The sequence below is a fragment of the Capsicum annuum genome, chromosome 4, assembly GCF_002878395.1.
Source record: "Capsicum annuum cultivar UCD-10X-F1 chromosome 4, UCD10Xv1.1, whole genome shotgun sequence".
In the NCBI taxonomy this organism is placed as follows: domain Eukaryota; kingdom Viridiplantae; phylum Streptophyta; class Magnoliopsida; order Solanales; family Solanaceae; genus Capsicum; species Capsicum annuum.
The window spans coordinates 97,426,040-97,445,839 of record NC_061114.1 but is presented as its reverse complement, the minus strand read 5'-3'; the positions used below and the strand labels follow the sequence as shown (position 1 = coordinate 97,445,839).

The window sequence follows — 19,800 nt, the reverse complement described above, 5'->3', positions numbered from 1 at the left end:
CCTTTGCTTTCGACCTTGTGAACTAAGGATGACTAGCCAGAGTGATACAAACTAACCACTTTTATCTGATAGAACATCCTCATAAAAGATAAAACCCATTAGGATTAGGTCACACAATAACCATGAAAATCACATTGTATATTTGTCCTAAATTCATGCGCATTTCTACCTGCCTTTGAGGGTAATGAGGCCATTTTAACATTATCCCGATCTCTCTCTTACACTTATTCACTTCTTCCCCTCCCATCATACCTCGTTCTTTTCTACTTTTCGCCCTTTCTTCTCTCTTCTTTGCATCGGTCTCTTTTCTTCTCTTTTCTTCTCTCACTATTCTTTTTTTTTCTTTTCTTTTCTCACTATTCTTTTTTTCTTTTTCTTCTCTCGCTATCTTCTTTATTTTTATGATTCTTTATGGTTTTTACTTTTTTTTAAAAGAGGAAAATTGAGGAAAAATAAAGAAACAAAGTGATTAGATCAAACCCAAAAGTAGGTTGCCTACGTGTTATGTTGTACATGAATCAGATCTTGCGTAGTTCGGGAGGCGTATGCATAAATATCACAAATTTGATGATTTTTTATTTTTTTTATTTTTTATTTTTTTATTTTTAATGACGAAAACAAACAAAACGAAAGAACAACGCAACATCACTACATTTCATAAAAAAACAACTAAAACAAACTTCGAATTTAAGACAACCTTGATACTAATCAACAAAAACTGAATGACACTCTAGACCGACATGACAACATCCATAATACTCAATGAAAACTTAAAAGCAAACTTGATACTGACCTAACAAAGACACAATAATACAATGACAGAAAAACAAAGGACTCAAACTAAACAAAAGATAGGAAATGCTCCTTCAAACTGGTGCGTTGTGTGATGACCCTGGCTGAGATGGACCTGTCTGTGAAGTTCTCGTTCTCCCACTCAAAATTTGTAGCATATCTTTCAAGGATAATTTGATATTCGGGAAGAAGCTTCTGGCACATATTCCTGCCTCTCGGGGAGTACAACTGAAAAGATTTTTCTGATACCCTTCTACGATTGTGAGCAAACTTGATAACTGAACTCTCAATAACTCTTTCTTCCCCCCTCGTCTGTGTCCTTCTTGTCATCACCTATGCCCGCTTTCTGTATCCGTCCTCTAAGTTGCACTGGTAATGGTTGACTGATACCCCGAGGTATAGATTGTCGCCAGATCTCATATCTCTAAGTGTACCCCGAATTATCCAAACATTCTTTGAGAGTATCCATACCTAGATTTGTCTCGTGATTCCAGAACTGCTCATATTTTCTCTCACCTAAGGCTTGGTTCTTAAACTGCTCAACATCCTTTAGAAGATCCACTACTGATGGGATGTCTTGTGATTTGCCCAACTAGCATATTACCCTAGAAGGAGTGTGATCTAGTTTAGTTGAGCCCTAACATAACCAGAAGGAGTTGTATCTGACAACCAAACAAGATTATTTTTGGACGAAGCCATAGACAGATCCACAGAATGTTATCCTCAATTCTTGACTCGAGAAATTCAATCCAAGTATCGACTCCTACAGGCAGCGAGAACTTATCAAAGCGCATTCTGTGTTCCATGGCTTTCACTCGATTGGGCAAACAACGGCCAACCACATACGGTCTAATTAAAGAAGGCACATGCAAATGCTCTATCATCCACTGTTGCAATATCAGGTTACTTCCCTACAAAAATCTCATTCCTCCCTTTACTTCAGTTAAAGCCTTATATATTTCTGTTAAGATCATAGGTATGATAGTGACCTTGTCCCCTTGATCCTCATGAAATAAGGCCATCACTACAGATTATAAATGGGTATTAACACGTCTTTGTTCTAGTGGAAACACTAAAGTGCCTAACAAAGTAAGGGTGAAGACTTCAAGACGATTTATTTCCCAATTCTGCTTAGTTATATAAAATTCATTCCAAAAGCAATCAAAACCTTCCAAGGACGCGAATCTAGCAAATAAAAAGTCTTAAGGAAATCCATGATTGATTTAGACAACCCAAATGACTATTACTACTCTTCAACCCACAACCTTATACAAACCTTGTGCTAGAATGATTCCGAGCTCGGGTCATACTTTTATCGATATAAGGCAAATGAAACAGACCGAATATTTCTGCCAAAATAGGCGCCATTTCACACTTTCCAAACCTAAACACCAAACTATTTGGATCCCAGAAGGTCAACACAACATCTATTAGATCTGGATGGGGGTGATATGCAAAAGTTACGTAAGATCACCCAATATTTTAATTAGCTCCTATTTGTCAGAGTAGTTGAACATGTCCCATCACTTGATTAACTTTTTGGGCACCTTAGAAACTATCAAGACTCTAGACCCTGTGGACGGATCCATCCTGTAATAACACACCAAACTTACAACTCAAAATTCAATAAAAGAGAAAGAACTCCCTACCCTCGGTATTTTAACATGGAGAAATGTCTTATGACATGGAGGGACCGATCGACTTGTAACTCAAATCCACCGAATGAACTTACTAATGAAATCAGCCTGTTTGGCTATGACTAGCAAAAACTAAGAGAAAAGTGACCTGCGGCTAGGACTAAGACAACGATCGAACTAAAAGATACCGAACCCACCGAGGGTTGCCTACGTATCCCGCTCCGAGGGACGAGAATCAGGTATGCATAGTTCATCCAGATTAGACAATTAAAGACTAACTAATAGTTTGAGCTACGACTTGAGGAATACGACCAAACAGACAATGAAAAACATCAAAGAAATCTTATTTTGGGTTTTTAACTTGACACTTCACATAAAACTGACACCAATAACTACGAAAGAAAAATCTTTTTGGTATTTTCATTATAAGAAAATGTACAAAACTTCCACCAATTTTTGAATTTTCTTTATAAAAAGCTCCTATAAGAAAAAATAAATCTTTTTAAGTTTTCAAATTGTGAATGCTTACTAAAGAATAAAAGGAAAATCTTTTTGATATTTTTGTTTTTGACAAATGAGTGCAAAAGGTAAAACTTATTTTTTTATTTTTAGATTATGAAAAATAAAAGCCATAAAGAACTCTAAGAACTACGAAACATTTTTTTTTTCTTTCTTTTTCCTCTTTTTTTTAATTTTTCTTTGCCTCCACACTTTCTTTAATTCTACAACTTACTTTTTCCCTAAATTAGTCCGTCAAATGACCCTATTATCCTCAAAGATGCAACAATTAGCACGTAGAAATGCTTTAGGGGTGAATCTCCTTCAAAAGATCAAGTGGGTTCCGCTAGGTCTCAATATGATACAGATAAAAATGATCTAAAGGATGACCTTGGCTAGGGTTCACTCACAAGGCTGTTTAGGGGAGTGTATGGTCGATAGTGGTTGCAACGGCTTTACACCTACTCCATACACCCAACGGCTCCCCCTCCTAAAATATGGGTGACTCAACTAGAGGCCGTGTACACATGTGTACTACTGACTTGTTGCGGAAAAAAATGACTTGAGTTATACACATGATGCCAGATATAAAGTGGTAACACATAGTAAAAACTGTAAACATTTAGCACATAGGTGATCAACAATGATAAAAAAAAATGCAAACGATAAAACAAACAATGATTATACACCCACAATATCAAACTAAGCTGATACAACTCAAAAATTGAAGCTCAAATTTTAAAAGTCCCTAGCAGAGTCGTCAGAGCTGTCACACCCCTTTTTAACCAAAAAGATTTCTTTCTTAAAGTTTGAAAGGGTTTATTACTAAGCGACAAAATAAAAATTGTATCGAAAAGAATTCATTTTACAATTAACTCAAAGTTTCCACTTGGCTTAATTGGTGTGCCAAGTCACCTTTGGAAATTTTTTTCAAAACTGTTTTTGACTCTTCAAAATTAGTTTGCAAATAGAGATTCTCGCTAAGGAATTCTGTTGATCGAGTGAAAGGTGTTAGGCACCCCTCGATCCCGTGGTTCTACCACGATCTTTTTGTGGCTTGTATCGTCTAATCTGACACTATGAAATGCATAAACCAAACAAAATACATAAAACAAGCAAACAAACAAATCAAGCAAAATTCAAAATCAAAATAATGTCCAGTCTGAATTATACAGTCCCAAAACTAAAAAAATGCGGAAATGTAAATCCTATTCTAAATTAATCCTAGACTAAGCTCCACCCGACGTTTCAGGCCTTGATCATGAACCTCCTTCGAAGACATGATACTTCGAAACATTTTTTGGTGAATAAAATATGATTTTCTTCTGGGCATTCCCCGACAAATGAATACAATTTTTAATTTCGTGCTATGAAATAAAAATCATTCAGTAGAACATTCAAACATTCAACAAAACTTCATTCCTAAATTTTTTCCTACCCGACCTAGAATTTGCCTAGTTTCGACCTAAAACAGGATACTATCAAGTTTGATAAAATTAACGTTCATTTCGATTTAAACAACTAACAACGAATCAGCACAAACCCACATTCACGCTTATCAATTTTTAATTTTCACCCCAATTTCAACCTAATTCTCAATGATGGTTACTTAATTTAAGGCAAAAATCGAATGGTCAAAAGCCACAGCAATCAATATTACTCAAATACAATAAAAAATGAACCACCAAATCACAACATCAACTCAATTAAATATAATAAGAGAGCAAAGTTAAGAGATGGACCTCTGGAGAACTGACTTTCGTTGATAATAATAAATTAAGAAAGTCCGAACTCGGAGTACTCAAACGAAAAACCTCGAGCAACGAATAAAACCAACTCGATATATGAATTCAAATAAATTTTGGGAAGGAAACAGACTGGTGAGCCGTCTGGCGGTGGGTTGCGATGGACGGCGACGGTAGTGTTTGCCGGTGGCGAATCTGGCATATTTTCAGCGAGAAACTCGCTGCTAACCGTCAAATCCGTCTGCTTCTCTCTCAATATTACTCTCTCTCAATTTTTCTCTCTCGATCTATCCTCTCTCCGTCACTCACTTCTTTCTCTGTGTGTGTAGTATTGTATGTGTATAAGAGTTGAGTGATGTAGGTGTATGTGTTATTGTGAATGTGAGAATTGTATGTAAATGTGAGAATCGTGTGTGTGAATATGGTGAATGGTAGAAAAAAGAAAAGAAAGATGATGAGTGTGTCGTGTATATTCTGTGTGAGTAGATGTGTGTTGTTGTTGTTTTCAGTTCAAGAGATGTGATTAGGTGTGTGTATTATTGTTGTTTTTTAGTCAAAGAAGAAAAAAAGAAAAATGGCAATGTAGTTGTTGTGAGTGCCAGGTAGTGGGTGGGATTAGGTGGGGGTAGGGGATAGGTAGGGGTAGGTAAATAGGTAAAAATTATTTTTGGGAGGGACAAACTTACGTGTCTACAATGTGAAATTTTATTTATTTTCTTATAGTTTTTGTTTGCAATGCATTAGTTTGTGTGATGTTTTATTTTTGCAAAAATAAGAAAAGACTCGAAAATCATCATAGAAAGATTTATGAAGAAAAGGAAAAATTCATTATTGTCACTGACAACTTGACATGAATATCCTTTTTGGTAATGTTTTTCCTATTTTTTTCGTTCTATCTGAATAGTATAATACTGATACTTTTAAAATTTGATGTTGTATAAAAAAGACGTTTCATAATCTTCATTTGATCACATGCAAGATATCAAAATTCTTTTTATATTTGAAATATTTAAATGACTTACTTTTATTTTTACTGATTATTTATTTGCTCCCTTTTTATTTTTTTCAAATACGAGGCATCGAAGAGGAATAAATTGCGTTTACTGTGTTTTGAGCAAGTGAGAGAAGAAAAAACTAAGAAAAATTTATGGTGGGCGAGAGCTTGATCTCTTCTTTCTTCATTATTTTACAAATAAATTGACTAATGAACTAATTACACCAAAAGGATGTAGGCAATTGTTTCCTAAGAGAAAAAAATAGTATTTAAATTTAATTGAAAATTAACGATCATTTCATAATCACTAATATGCTAACAAATTTAGTTATGGTTATATTTATGTTTGATTTTTTTTCTTCTTTATTTTTTTGTCATCCTTTTCCTCATAGTTTCTTCACCTAATACAATTCAACTTAATTTTAAAAATAAACCTCGATTGAACAATTAGCCATATGCTTCAATTACTAGAGTCTAACAAACGGTTATTTTCATGAAAAGATGTTTGATTTACAATTTTTTTATACAAACATTAATATTCGTTGATATTTTCTATTTTCTTTACTACCGCGCAAAGCGCGGATATATACACTAGTATATATATATATATATATATATATATATACACACTAGTGTATTTAAAGGAGAAACATAGAGGAGGTGATGTAGCACCCCTCTATGGCCTCCATTGACATTTATCTTTTTTCTTCTTTTTTTGAAGTTTTTTTCACAATTTAATCTAATAAAATTTAATATTTATTTTATAATTATATCCTCTTAATTACGCATATTTTTTTTAATTTTTTTTGGGTCTCTTTTCAATTTTTAAAGTGCAAAAACCCTTGTCATTAATTTATTTATGAAGGCGATTTTGGGGTCTCTTTTGCTAGTTGCAGTGATCACTATTAGTCTTTAATTACTCATATTATTGTGTCGGTTCGTATCTCTACTACACTGAGCGCATATATGCTTCATTTTCTTTGCTGCCAACAAAGGTTTACTCCTCTCTTTTTATTTTACTAGTGCTATAATTTACTAGTATAATATAATACTAAGAACAACTAATTTTTTCTTTTTCATTTCTTATTGTAGAAACTGTGTTAAAGCAAATGATAAAGTGGATATAGAAGAGTAAGAAATCAAGCTCTACGTCAAAACCAAATATTTGGAGGTTTTTTAGTGTAATCGCTTCTTTTATTTTTAGTCTAAGTATCAATTTCATTTGTTGTAAATTTTGTGATTTCTATAAATATTTTGGAGGTGTGAATGTGATTCCAAACCTTTTTATTTTCTTTGGCTAAGGTGAAATACTCAATATTGAGAAACTTTTTCTTTTAGGCCATTAAAATCTACTTATTTTTTTTATTATTTAGGTTGTTGAGTACTTGAATAAAATAAATTGTTTGAACGGAACGTGTAGATATTGCTATTGATTGAATTGGATTATGATGCCTTTCTCTTGTATCTTTTGTTTTTCATTAACTTTCTGTTGAATTACATATAAGCTTGAATTTTTTTTTTCAAATTAAATACATCATTAGAGTAACATTAAATTGGCAAGTTTTTTAATCTCAACTTACGAATTTGAATTGATTTTTGTTTCATAACACCTATAAAGTTCAATATCATATTTGTATTAAGTATTTGGAGAAGTTGAATTATCGTTTTATCCCTATACTAAACAAAAATTTCATTAAATAACTAATCATTAAATAATAAATAATAATCATATCATGTTATACTAAATTCTAGAAGTCAAAAATTATTAAATCAAAAGTTGAAAGATGAAAGTATCTGTTTTTCTTAAGATGAAAATATCAAATACTTTGGTGACAACTATTAAAGATGATGCATTTAAGTAAATTCATACTTTTGATTTTTTATTAAATCTCTACTTTTATATATAAATATCTCTTTTTCTATATATATATATATATATATATATATATATATATATATATATATATAGGAAGGGTAGGCATTTGATGATGTGACATATTTTTAAGACCACCATTTTTATTTATCTTTTTTCTTCTTTTCTGAAAATTTCTTCTTTATTATTATAAAATACCTAATTAATTATAGACTAAATAATAATCATATAATTACAATAAAGACAAAATTAACGACTTTTTGAACTTCTAATAATTACCCTAAAATTTTTGAGTTTTCTCCACTTAGCTCATACGAATGAAATCACAATATAGTACGATGTGTTTGGTTCTTTTGAAAGCTTATGTTTAATAATAAAATTCAATGCAATGAATATATGGGTTACTAATAAGGTTAAAACGTTTTATTTTCTGGACTTCAAAGGAGATATTAAAGAGTCATGAATCATTTGAGTTTTCATTTATCAAATTATTAAAGACTCCAAGTATTAACATTCGTTGTTAAATAAGATCCTCAATTGGCTCTTTTATGATCAATTTATCACTAAGAAGGTTTTCTTTGAATCGTTTACATGAAATATGGCTGCACTCTTATCTTTTTTATTTAAATTTTATCATTTGCATTCTTTTAAAATTATGATTAGTATTTTCAGAGAATATATTGTGGTGGTAACAATTTATGTAGTAGGTCAAATTTTATTTAAGCGGTTATTTCTTCTTTAGATGTATATTTATCAAATTTATTCTTTTATCTCAAATAAATTTATATTAATTTCTTTTTGTGAATCTACAGGTTACTTTGCAATTACATAAAATACGAACAAATTTATGTAAGTAGTAGATTTAGATTTTCATATAAAATTTATACATGTCTCATAATAAATAAGAAGAATGGCACTTGACAACTGCATGTATTTAATGGGTCTTGGGTGTTTATGTTTTGTTTGTGTACTCAAGTTTCTCTGTTTGTGGATATATTTGTTATGTATTATATATTGAAGTCTCGAATCCTCATATTAAATTGTATTCTCTCCAATTTTAAATAAATGATATACTTAAAAAAAAATTATCTGAATATTTTATTTATTGAACTTTTTATAGTTGTCTTCAATTTTTTGTCTGTTTGTCATTTTCCTTTTTATTTTGTCATTAACATAGCTTTACGTGCAGATTTTTTCTCTATTTCTGCTCTCTCTTAGTTTCTACAATTAGTGTGTGGTGTTGTTTTTTTTATTTTATTTATAATTTTTATTTTTTATTTATTTTAGGTTTGTTATTTTTTGCAAGTTGACATCTTAATTTTTACGTGTTTGTTAATTGAACATTATCATTTAAAGGTAGCAAGAAAATAGTCGTATTTGAGAATTTTTTTTATATCCTATTCAGTGTTCAACAATCATATTGGAGACAATTAATCTTGATTCGCGCTGAAAATTTTTATTATGGAGATAAAACATTCCCTACCAAAGAAAAAGGATCGAGAAATTTACCACTCCACCTTAGCCTTTAATTGTGAAGTTGACCAGCCTCACATAGTTTCCTTTTTTGACTTCATGCATGCCAAGCAACAGTTACTCATTTTTTATGATGTCTCTGTATTTAAAGCTTTTATGATACTCCGTTATGTTTTATGTTTGGGTACTTGAATTAAGGAATTTTGTTCATAAAACTTGCAAATTGAATTAGAAATGTTTCTAGAGCAAATTGATGAAAAGGAACTAAATATCTTGATTTTATTTTTGTTTTTTAGAAGCTAATTCATTTTTGATAGCACTCAAATGTGATAACTACAGCGAAGATCAAGATCAACAATGAGTTTCATTTACGTTGAATACATAGACAACTTTTAAAATTTGTCTGAATTTTTCATTTAAATCCCCAAATTAAAAGTTATACTATCTATTAAATAAACACTTGAGCTAGAATCAAATAATGTCTGTTGAGCTCACATTGTTTTCTTTTAACTAACTCAAAAAATAGAATTCAGTCAACTAACAAAATTAAAATCATAAAGAGTGTTTTCTAAAAAAAATTAGCTAATTTATTTTAAAACCGCGCTTCGGTTTCACTAGTTTCATATAATGCCAATTTTAGTCTAAATGTTCTACTCTTTAAGAGTTATATTAATGTATCCACGTTTTAAACCAACAATGCTCTTCTTTCCTCTTTGATAGTTAAAGGTCCTTGTAAGATTTTATTCTTTCTGAACTAGAAGAATCACTGCAAACACTATTTGCCGTCTAGTACACTGCAGGAATAATTTAGGGAATTTCCACCATAAAACTATCATGTAAATTTAAGTTGCTCAACAGATCTATCTCAACCTAAAAATGACCAAGAATGTAGTGATATAAACTCGGCCATGATTTCGTTTAATATATCATTCTGCAAGTTCGGGTAAAATTTGCTCACAACATTACTATGAAAAGTACAAAGGCAAGCAAATGGCTCCAACCGTCCTTTCCTTGGAGGCCAAATGTACATTAGTACCTTTTGCCTCTAGATTCGCTTCTAGAAACCATCACACCCGAGAGCTTGTTGACCTCATAAAGCAATGCGGCTGAGAACAAGAAGCTGCATTAAGATCCAGGAACACACAATCAGATTTATAAACACCATACTACCACACCACCTGTACTCTAAACAAGTTCTTGTATAACCATGTTTATATGAGCTAACAAAATTATTTACAGGAGGAATCAAGGTCAAAATTCTCCAACCTTACCCCTTAATTTTATATATGAGCTTCTCTGGTTTGGTATATAACGGGAACGAGTACTAGTGCAAGATATTAGATTACATCTGCCATTAGAGATGGAAAAAAGGGCATTCGGCTAAATAACTATTTTTTTCTTTATCCAAAAAAATAACTAGTTTGTGCATGTGGGTTTGATGAGTATGCCAAGCTTCACCATCCACTTATTACCCATATATTATGGTGGATGATAGATGAGCGGCAAAACAGCAATGCTGTGAAATCAGCAGCTGTAAGTGAGGAATAGTTTGGCAAGACTTTCCTCAATATGGAAAAGGGATTATAGAAAAAATATAAAAGAAAGCCATCTACATATAAGATACAGTGCATGCTGCTTGGAGGCAGTTTGGATCTAATTAATAGTGTTTTGGATTCCTTGCCTACATTTATGACGTGAGTTTTCTTTATTCTTTCAAAGCAGTCAACACGATAGATCAGAGGCGGAGCTACATGAACTCCAGGGGGTTCGAACCCCCTTCATATATATATATATATATATATGAAGTTTTTTCTCCTATGTGAATATATATTAAATTGAACCCCGTTGTTACAAGCAAAAACTTGGTTCATTGGCAAAGGGGGTGCAAACTTCCACGCAGAGAGCCTCATGTTCTTGGGTTCTAGACACATTAAGGACACGTTTTTAATTCTTTTTTTGCTTCCTGCGTTTGAACCCCCTTGATAGAAATTCTGCCTCCACCACTGCGATAGATAGATTAATAAGAAACTTCTCTCGAGGAGGTAGTAATATGGAAAAGAAGTCCTGCCATTTGGTCAACTGGGAATCAGTCAAGATGAGCAAAAATCTGGGTGGTTTCGGAGTAGGAAATCTGAAGTCGCATAATAACACTACGTAATTGATCATAGAGATACCCAAAGGAACCAGAGGTGACACGGAAAAGGAGTTCAATATAAATATGGGTAACAAAGTTTTTGCCTTTTTGGTCAGGTGTTAATGTTGAGAGCTGAGTTTAGGTATGTCTAATAGACACAGTTTAAGCAAAGTCAATCATTTAATAGGTCATGAACTGAATTTAGGTTTCTAAACGAAATATCCTTTGGATAATGAAGTCATAAACATTTTAAATCAAAAATTAAATGTCGCAAAGTAGTTTTGCGTAAGTTATTCTTTTTTGGGGGAGAAAGGTTCCATTCTACGCAATTTTGTGTTCTTTTAGCTCATTTAACTCATCCAAGAGATTTCTCACAAGAAAAAAACATATGCAATAAACACAAGTTTCTTTATCCATAATAACAATAACTAGATGGTATAGTCCATTACCATGTCGTGATGCTAACTCGATGAACAGTGCCAGCAGCAATAAGAGCAACTACCTCAGCAAGTATAACTGCAGTGTACCAGAGCAATAGAACAGATTAAAATTAATTGATCCATACAGCTGCTGTATCTCTTTACTATTACAAGATACATGGTCCACACAACTTAAACACTGATCACACCTAGATTTGTACCTAGTCTAAAGCAATTTGAACCTCCTTTGACACTAAACTAGAATATTCCCACATGTCATGAAGATTCAACAGTTTATATGACAAAAAAAGGTATATTTACCTTATTTACGTATTATAATTTTAGGGCAAAGGGGATTCAATTGAATCCCCTTTCCACAAGCTAGCTCCGCCAATGTAAACATATGGGATTGCATGCTAAGATAAAAATGTTAGGGAAATATACTATAACTTCTGCTACATCTAAAAGACAAAATCCTTTGTTTATTTCTACAATAGATATATTAGGAAGGAATTTAGATCCAGTGTTCAGGGAGCGTGATGCAGAAAAAAGCGACAAGGTTCCGCGTCACAAAGCATGAAGCGATGCAAGCGCATCATTGAAGTGAGGCGCAATTTAAAGAAAAAAAGACTAAATAGAGCATCCAAACAGTAAGACAAAACTGAAAAGACCACAACAACTATGTAATCAACAGGAACAATATATATATATATATATATATGTATATATATATATATATAAGCAGAAGTTCAAATTAAACACCAAAATCAGAGGTTTGAGCACTGAAACACCTGCTGTGAAACATACCAGCAAAACAAAACAGACCACAATAGGAAAACAGTCCAATAAAATACAAAACAAACCAGAAAAAGAAAAAAGAAAACCCAAATCTAAATTAATAATGTTTCGACATGTAAGTAGATCTTTTTTTTTAATTTATTTAAAATTGACCTTAAATATAAAATCAATAGGAAGCGATTCTTATTTAAAATTTAAAATTGACCCTAAAAATAAAATCAAAATGATACACTCGCATTAGCTTGCTTCTCGCATCGGCTCGCATCTCGCATAACCCTGTGATGCGCCCACTTATGTAAGGTTGGCTCGCATCAGCCGCACATAGCAAGAGGGGCTCGCATCACTTCGCATCATAGCATTATGCGACGATGCAAGCGCATTCCTGAACACTGTTTACATCTTCAGAAGAATTGATTGAAATATGACAATGGGAAGTCAAAACAAAATGCACTTACCAGCACCCCATCCAGTCCTTACACCACACGTTTCTTGGTAGTTTCCGATGAACTGCAACAGTATTACCAAGTCAAGTTCAATATGTTAATAGCTTGGTATGTAAGGTGCTAGCAAAGCAACATTTTTTTAAATTTTCGTATGCTAGGCAGGCTGCTAGCAAAGCACCATGTAATAGTTCACTTTATGCAGCCATAAAATGTATGGCAGTCATGAAACTGTGTAAAGAATGGTGAAGACAACAGTAGATCTGACAACAAAATGAAAAAATAGGAAAACAGGAAAGTGAATTAATCTCAAAGGAAAAATAAATTCTGCCACAAGATGCCAGGGAGAAGAAAGTTAGTAAGCTGCACATATATTTGCAGATGAATAGAACAATTTCTACACCGTACATCTGAATTAGTACAGCTTTATTGTACAGGAATACAGGCACTGTAAATTTTAACAGCATTAATAGACTGGTAAAACTTAGTAGTGCCTGCACTTCTAAGACCTTAGAGCACAGCACGTAATACCACAAAAGGTAATTTTTCTCACCGTTAACAACAAAATGAATATGAGAGAACTAGTGAATCCACCAAGGATGGTATACAATTCTGAAGATCCTAACTTTCCTCTATACACTTCCTGCAGAGAGAGCGTCGCGATAAATAGAAGAAATGAATAAAGCATCGAACTCCCAGATCCAGCCATGACTTCAGGTGCACGCACACACAAAAAAAGAAGAGATAATTAGACTGGCGAATTGTTTAAATGAAACACGTCAAAACAAAGGAAAAAGGTAATTAGCAGTCTAGCAGGAATTCATTATAAATTTTCAAGGTGTAATCAAGAAAGGCTGACATCATGCGAGCTGGAAGGCAACATTTAAGAAAAGCATTAAATAGCATGATTCGTTACCTTTAATGATTAAAAAGTTTAAAAGGACAACAACATATGCCAATCATTATTTAGAAACTAACTTTTATGGAATTAGTTACGAAGGAAACTTAACACAGCAGATGAACTGGGACTGAGCTATATTCTCCACCCACAAGCAATGTAGGTGGAAGTGCATATTAAGCACGAAAGAAATTGAATCCGAGTGATATTTTTGAATATCAGTAATTGAAAATCTGTATACTTTTAAGTTTTAATTGCAAAATACTCAAGAAAAAACACTTCGATGAATAAGCTATCTTTTTTGTCTTTTTTTTACTCTGTTGGTGTTTCATAGTCATAGGGAGCCATTCATACGTTTGAGTTTGAAAAGTTGTATACTTTAAATTGCAAAGATGCACAGGGAAAAAATCTCAGATGCATAAGCTCTGTCTTTTTAATCTTTTTTTTTAATCTCTACTAGTGTTTATTCTCATAGTTATAGGAAGCCAATCAAACATTTGAATTACCTTCATTCTGTGATAAGGCAACTAATTATATCACTATATGGTCTATAACAAATAGGAATCTAAGGAGTGAACCAAAAGACAATCAAAGACAAAAACGCTATTCCTCAGATGTACAAAATTTTCAATTTCCTCAGCTGTTTTCCTATTTTACTCCCTTCATATGACCCACATAAGAGCTACCGGTGCAACCTCCCATGCCCTTTGTCTTCCTATCCTACTTGTCCCAACCCAGATATTGCACACATCTCTGACAGTATCTGGCATCACCCATGATGTAGTAGAACTGTTTAAGATCATCCTCCACAGAGACACCACCGCACAATACACCATAGGACGATCAACTTCTTCACTCGAGCATTTACACGTCGCACCGGATAACATTAAGCTGTTAGAATTGCTCCCCTCGCTACCTAGCAAATTTTAAAAAAAAAACACTTTCTTGGGTGCCCTTGGAATACAAACCGCTGAGTGTGGAAAATCCGTCTCCTATCTCACCGACTTCTAGAAAGAGAGGAGACACATTTTCCATAATTAGGGGGTTCTCTGTCTTAAGCTTTGCACCTTAATGCGTACCTTTCCGTGTACTCTATTTCATTTAGGGGTGCTTATCGGGGGATTGGTTGGATACGCTTAACGGTTTGATTTACCAGTTACCGGATTTAAAATGTACTAATCCACTAGCCAACCAATAAGATATTAGTTGATTCGATGGCGGATAAGCAATTATCAGGCGGTTATTGGACCTTCACGGTACCTTCTTCAAAGAAGGTACCGTACAAAATTGGATCTCAAAAACACCATAGTTTTGGTCCAAAACAGAAAGTTGTGTTGCTTTGAGCCTTTAAAAATTTTAAACATGGCATAATACTATGAATAAATAGGACTTTACACTTTAGGTTTGATAATATGATAAGGTCCAAAATATTTAATGAGCTTGGTTAATAATAATATAATAGAGTGGATATTAGATGGGGCTTTAGGTTTAGGGTTTAATAGAGCCAAATGGCCATCATAGCCTTCGATGACATCATGCGAGGCCAACTCATGAAGAACCCAATTGTGGCCACATTGAGGAGAAGAGAGCATGCATGGGGAGACCATTTTGGACATTCCATGAGGCAAAGCCATGTGTAGAAGGTGGCTTGGCTTGCGGAAGTTGTAAAGCTTGAAGGACCACGGTCTTGGAGTGTAGGACTAAGTGAAAGGTGCCCTTTTCTCACTAAGGGGTGTTTGAGGGATTTCACATGCTAAAAATACACTCCATGGCCACCCCACCCTCATTAAGGGCATTTTGAACACTTTATGTTGTAATAGATTATAAATAGGCCCTTTAGTCTTATTTTTACTTAGTTGATCATTGTTGTAAGTTCTTGAAACAATTTGAAACACCAAAGTCCTCTCCCTACTTGAGGCAAACCGAAACTTGACTTCACAAGTGAAGGTTCCACTTGTGTTCTGTATTGGCTAGACCTAGACACGTGAGTTCTTGAGTGAACCGAGTTCCTCTTGGGTTCAACGTAAGAACTTGGTGTTAGTTTACATGTTTGTAGAGGTTTTTGAGTTTAATATGCTCTTTAGTTTCTATCTTACATGTTCTTTTTATGTCAAGTTATTTATCCATTATCTCTCAAGTTAGTTTTGCTTTCTTGTTGCCGTTGTTGTCTAGTATCGTGTGGACTATTTTGTGTTTGTTGTGGACTGATTTGAGCTTTCTTAGATACCGTTTGGTATCAGGGTTTATAATAATAAAATATTTATTTTAATATCTAAGAGAAAAAATGTAAGTACGGTAACTCTTAACGGGTTAACGGTTTACCCGATAAGGAAATTGAGTAATCCATTCCCACACCAGTAAACCGTTAATTATAAAATTTTAATCCATTCACCAACCGTTTATCCAATAAGCCTATTTTGTGGTTGGCTTATCGGTTACGGTTCGATTTTGAACAACCCTAATTTCATTCCTGGTATCTGAGTTTTAGTTTTACTAGTTACAACATACTGCTTAGATATATTTTAGCGATTCTAGATCATTTCTTCCCATCTGTCTAAATCTTGGTGGCAAACTTATCTAGTACTCGTTCTGTTGAAAACTCGCAAGTAATCTATGGAATAGTCAAGGTGTAGGCGAATTGGCCACCATCATGAAATGGAATACTCCCTTGGTTTATATTAAGTGGTGCTTTCACCCTTTCATTTTGGTCCAAAGTAAGTGTTGTTCCACATAATCAAAAAGGTATTAATTACTTTTTTTCAAGTACACCCCTACTTAGATAAATGAACTTTTAGAGTAACTAAGACACTATATTAAACAGTTACTATTTAATTAAAGGCAAGTTAGTAAAAACACTTCTTACTTTCCAGGAGTGAGTAGATTTTTTTAGGGATGTGCACAAGGCCCAAGCTAAAAACACCATTTAATATGAACCGGACAGAGTATATTTAAGCAACCTGTAAATAAATTTAAGCAACCAGTAAACTATCAATGATCATGAACAAATCTGTTTTAAAAAATATTAACTAAGACAGTTGGGAGCATTTGAGTAGTTTTTAAAGAATAGTGACGGGATCTAGGCTGTCTTATTCCCTTACAATCTGCATTAGATACACTTCTATTGAGCGGAGGGTCTACCGAAAACAGCCTACTCTCTATCCCACAAAGGGAGGGGTGATACAAGCCAAATTGGTGCCAACCATTCAAGACCTATCTGATGCAAACCGAATTTCATCAAAGTTACATACACGAGGTCGACCTAAGGAGTGGGTGGACATGTCATCAATCCATGACCTTGGAGGCTTGGTGGGTACTAAAAGTGAAGATATGAAGCTCAAGAATCAAGTTTGGATGATAGCTTGGAGCTTGGAGGTGCCATGGACATGCCGCCCAAAGTTGATAACAGAGTTGACAAGCTTTCAACCAGTTAACGACTTTGGCTGACATGCTGTCAACTTGTTGACGAGCTGTCAGCTTAGACCGTCAACTTTTAAAACCTCAGGAGGGCATTCTGCCCAAGGTTGACGAGCAAAGGTGACGAGCTGTCACTAAGTTGACGAGTTGTCAACTTGGACGTCACCTATTTTCAGGTGCAATTAGGGGCTGATTTCCTAAGCCCATTGAAGTGCCACTTTTGAGCATTTTTGTAATAGTAAGCCTAGCCTATAAATAGACAGATTAGGTCACTAATTAGGGTTAGATTTGGATGAATATTGAATTTGTAAAACTCTTGAAAGAGTATGAGTGCTTGGAAAAGCCAATGTTGATTATTGCACAGAAACGGGGGTTGAGAGGGCGTTACGATTCCCTCAAGGTCTTCATAGGAATAGGGTGCTTCTTGTAGGATCAGTCAATTGAGGTTTTAGGATTTAATATATCCTTTGGGTTTCTCTGATTCTCTTTTTGTGTCTTTTTCTCTATCTCTATCTCCGTCCTTTATTTTTTCCGCATTTTCAATTCTATCATTTATTCTAGTTTTGTGTTTATTTCTCTTCTCGCATTTTGGATTGTATCAAGGAGTTAGGGTTGGGTACATCCTACTCTCCCCAAACACCACATGTAGGATCACATTGGCTTTGTAATTGTTGATGAGGACAGGGCTAAATGCCTCGGCAAATCTAGAACACTTCAAATCGTTGCTAGGTCCCCCCCCCCCCCCCCCCCCCCCAAACCATCTCCTCACAATTCCACTGAATTTTTATTAGTTGGTACAAATTGCACTTAATTCTAATCGGCAAAGTAGAAAATTTTTCTAAGATTGGCTAAGGGGAAAGCTGAAGAGCATAGAAAAGTGCCAAGACTTGTTGCACTTTCAGCCAGGGAAGAAAGTGCCACCTAACTTCAGGACTAACGTGAACCTTGAGAAAGCATAACCTAAGCTGCGTGGACCCTTCACTTTCGATGCCGCACCCGTGTCACATTCTTGAAAAATACACTAAGTTTGTCGAATCCAAGACGCACCCGTTGACATTTTAAGAGATACCTAGATCATTCGCCACCAACGCAACTATTCCGTAACAACACCATTTTTTAAAATAATATTTTATGATACTACCTCTCTTACCCCTAGTATTAATTAAGCAAACTCTTACACTATACCATTGATCTGTATACTTACTCTCTAATTGAACACATTCAACAGCTAAAAAGCTATTTCTAGGAGACAGGAACGCCCACTTTCTTCCACTTCCTCACTGACCTAACGCATTTTAATGCACAAAAAATTTGTCCATGTTAGAGATGCCCATTTTCTTTGACCACCAATCTATTCCGAAAACAGCAACCAGAATCACTAACTTCTTGAAACTAACCCCTTTATGATCAAATTCCCCAATATAAAGAACAATACAGAAAGCTAGTAAATCTCCATTTAACGGATCTAAAAAGGCAAATCAGATAAATTTAATAGTCATTTTTCCCATTTTCTTTGGTACCTGCTTAGAATACAATTGAATGTACAACAATATGCTAAAACTGTAAAAAGAAATTTGAAGGAATTGAGAACTCACCAGACGAAGAGCGCACACAACTAGTAGTTGGATCCAGATCCACCAAGTCGGGTGATAATTGGGGGAAAAAGTAACTCAACGCCGTCGTGCGTGGCGTTAATTAATTATTAATTAATTAATGTGAATAAGAGCTCGTTTGGATATGGCTAAAAAAAAAGTAAGTTTTAAAAAGTTTTTAAAAGGGCTTTTGAAAGTCTTCAAACTTATTTTAAAAGCAAGCAGTATGTTTATTGGATAAAAATACTGTTACAAAAATTATTAATGTATTTAATAAATAAGTATTGTTTAGCACTTTTTTTTTATCAAAATATCTGAAATATCCTTAAAACCGTTAACAATACATAGAGTTGATTATTATTAATTTTTATTTCTAAAATGATTCAAATTAAAATTAATATATATTTTAATTCAGTTTCAATATAAACCACTAAAACACACACACACACTCTCTATCTATCTCTCTCTATATATATATATTCAAAATATTTTCACGAATGACTATTAAATTTGTGCACCTAAAAAATATTTTTTGTTTAAAAGAGTTTAAATCATAAAAAAAAAAATATGTCACTAATCATTATAATTACAATTACATTAATATGTAAATAGTTGGTCACAAATGATAATATTTGTTTGATAAAATGACTCTTAATTGAAAAAAATATTACTCGTTGATTGAGTAATAACTATATTACTATTAAAACATTGTCGAATGTGAATGTTGCATCGTGAAATATAAATGGATTATTCACTAATCGTTCATGAAGTTGTATATCTTCAGCGGTATTCTCCATATATCTTGGTTGGTGAGTTATTTTTTTCTTAGAGAAATTCATATGTTGTACATTAATAATTGTTTAAATTTTTTAAAAATATATACTAAAGAAGAAGAATAATATATAAAAATTCATACTTCATAAATGAGAAGTTCCATATGAAAGAGGTACTAGTATGGCCAGAGTTAAGTTCGTCGTAAATACAAAAAGTGAAAATATTCAATTAATACAAAGCATTAAGCATTACAAATATCATTAACAATCATATCACGAAGTTTCACCCAATATAAATTACTTTCCTCACTCATATTTTT

General features: G+C 33.5%; 1 protein-coding gene across 2 annotated transcripts; it reads right to left on the bottom strand.

The window, feature by feature from the left end:
• Window positions 1–9,818: 9,818 nt before the first annotated feature.
• On the bottom strand, window positions 9,819–18,868 carry LOC107867799 (protein KRTCAP2 homolog). Of its 2 annotated transcripts, XM_016714224.2 has the most exons (6): window positions 18,711–18,853; window positions 16,565–16,658; window positions 13,357–13,514; window positions 12,819–12,870; window positions 11,596–11,662; window positions 9,819–10,132 (listed from the first exon to the last, which is right to left on the bottom strand). In XM_016714224.2, exons 3-6 carry the CDS (start codon window positions 13,510–13,512, stop codon window positions 10,042–10,044), a joined length of 366 nt encoding a protein of 121 aa, XP_016569710.1. In that variant the 5' UTR covers window positions 13,513–13,514; window positions 16,565–16,658; window positions 18,711–18,853; the 3' UTR covers window positions 9,819–10,041. The 2 variants fall into 2 exon arrangements, with proteins under 2 accessions (XP_016569710.1, XP_016569709.1); XM_016714223.2 differs by lacking the exon at window positions 16,565–16,658 and having other exon boundaries at window positions 18,711–18,868.
• Between the last annotated feature and the right edge of the window lie 932 nt (window positions 18,869–19,800).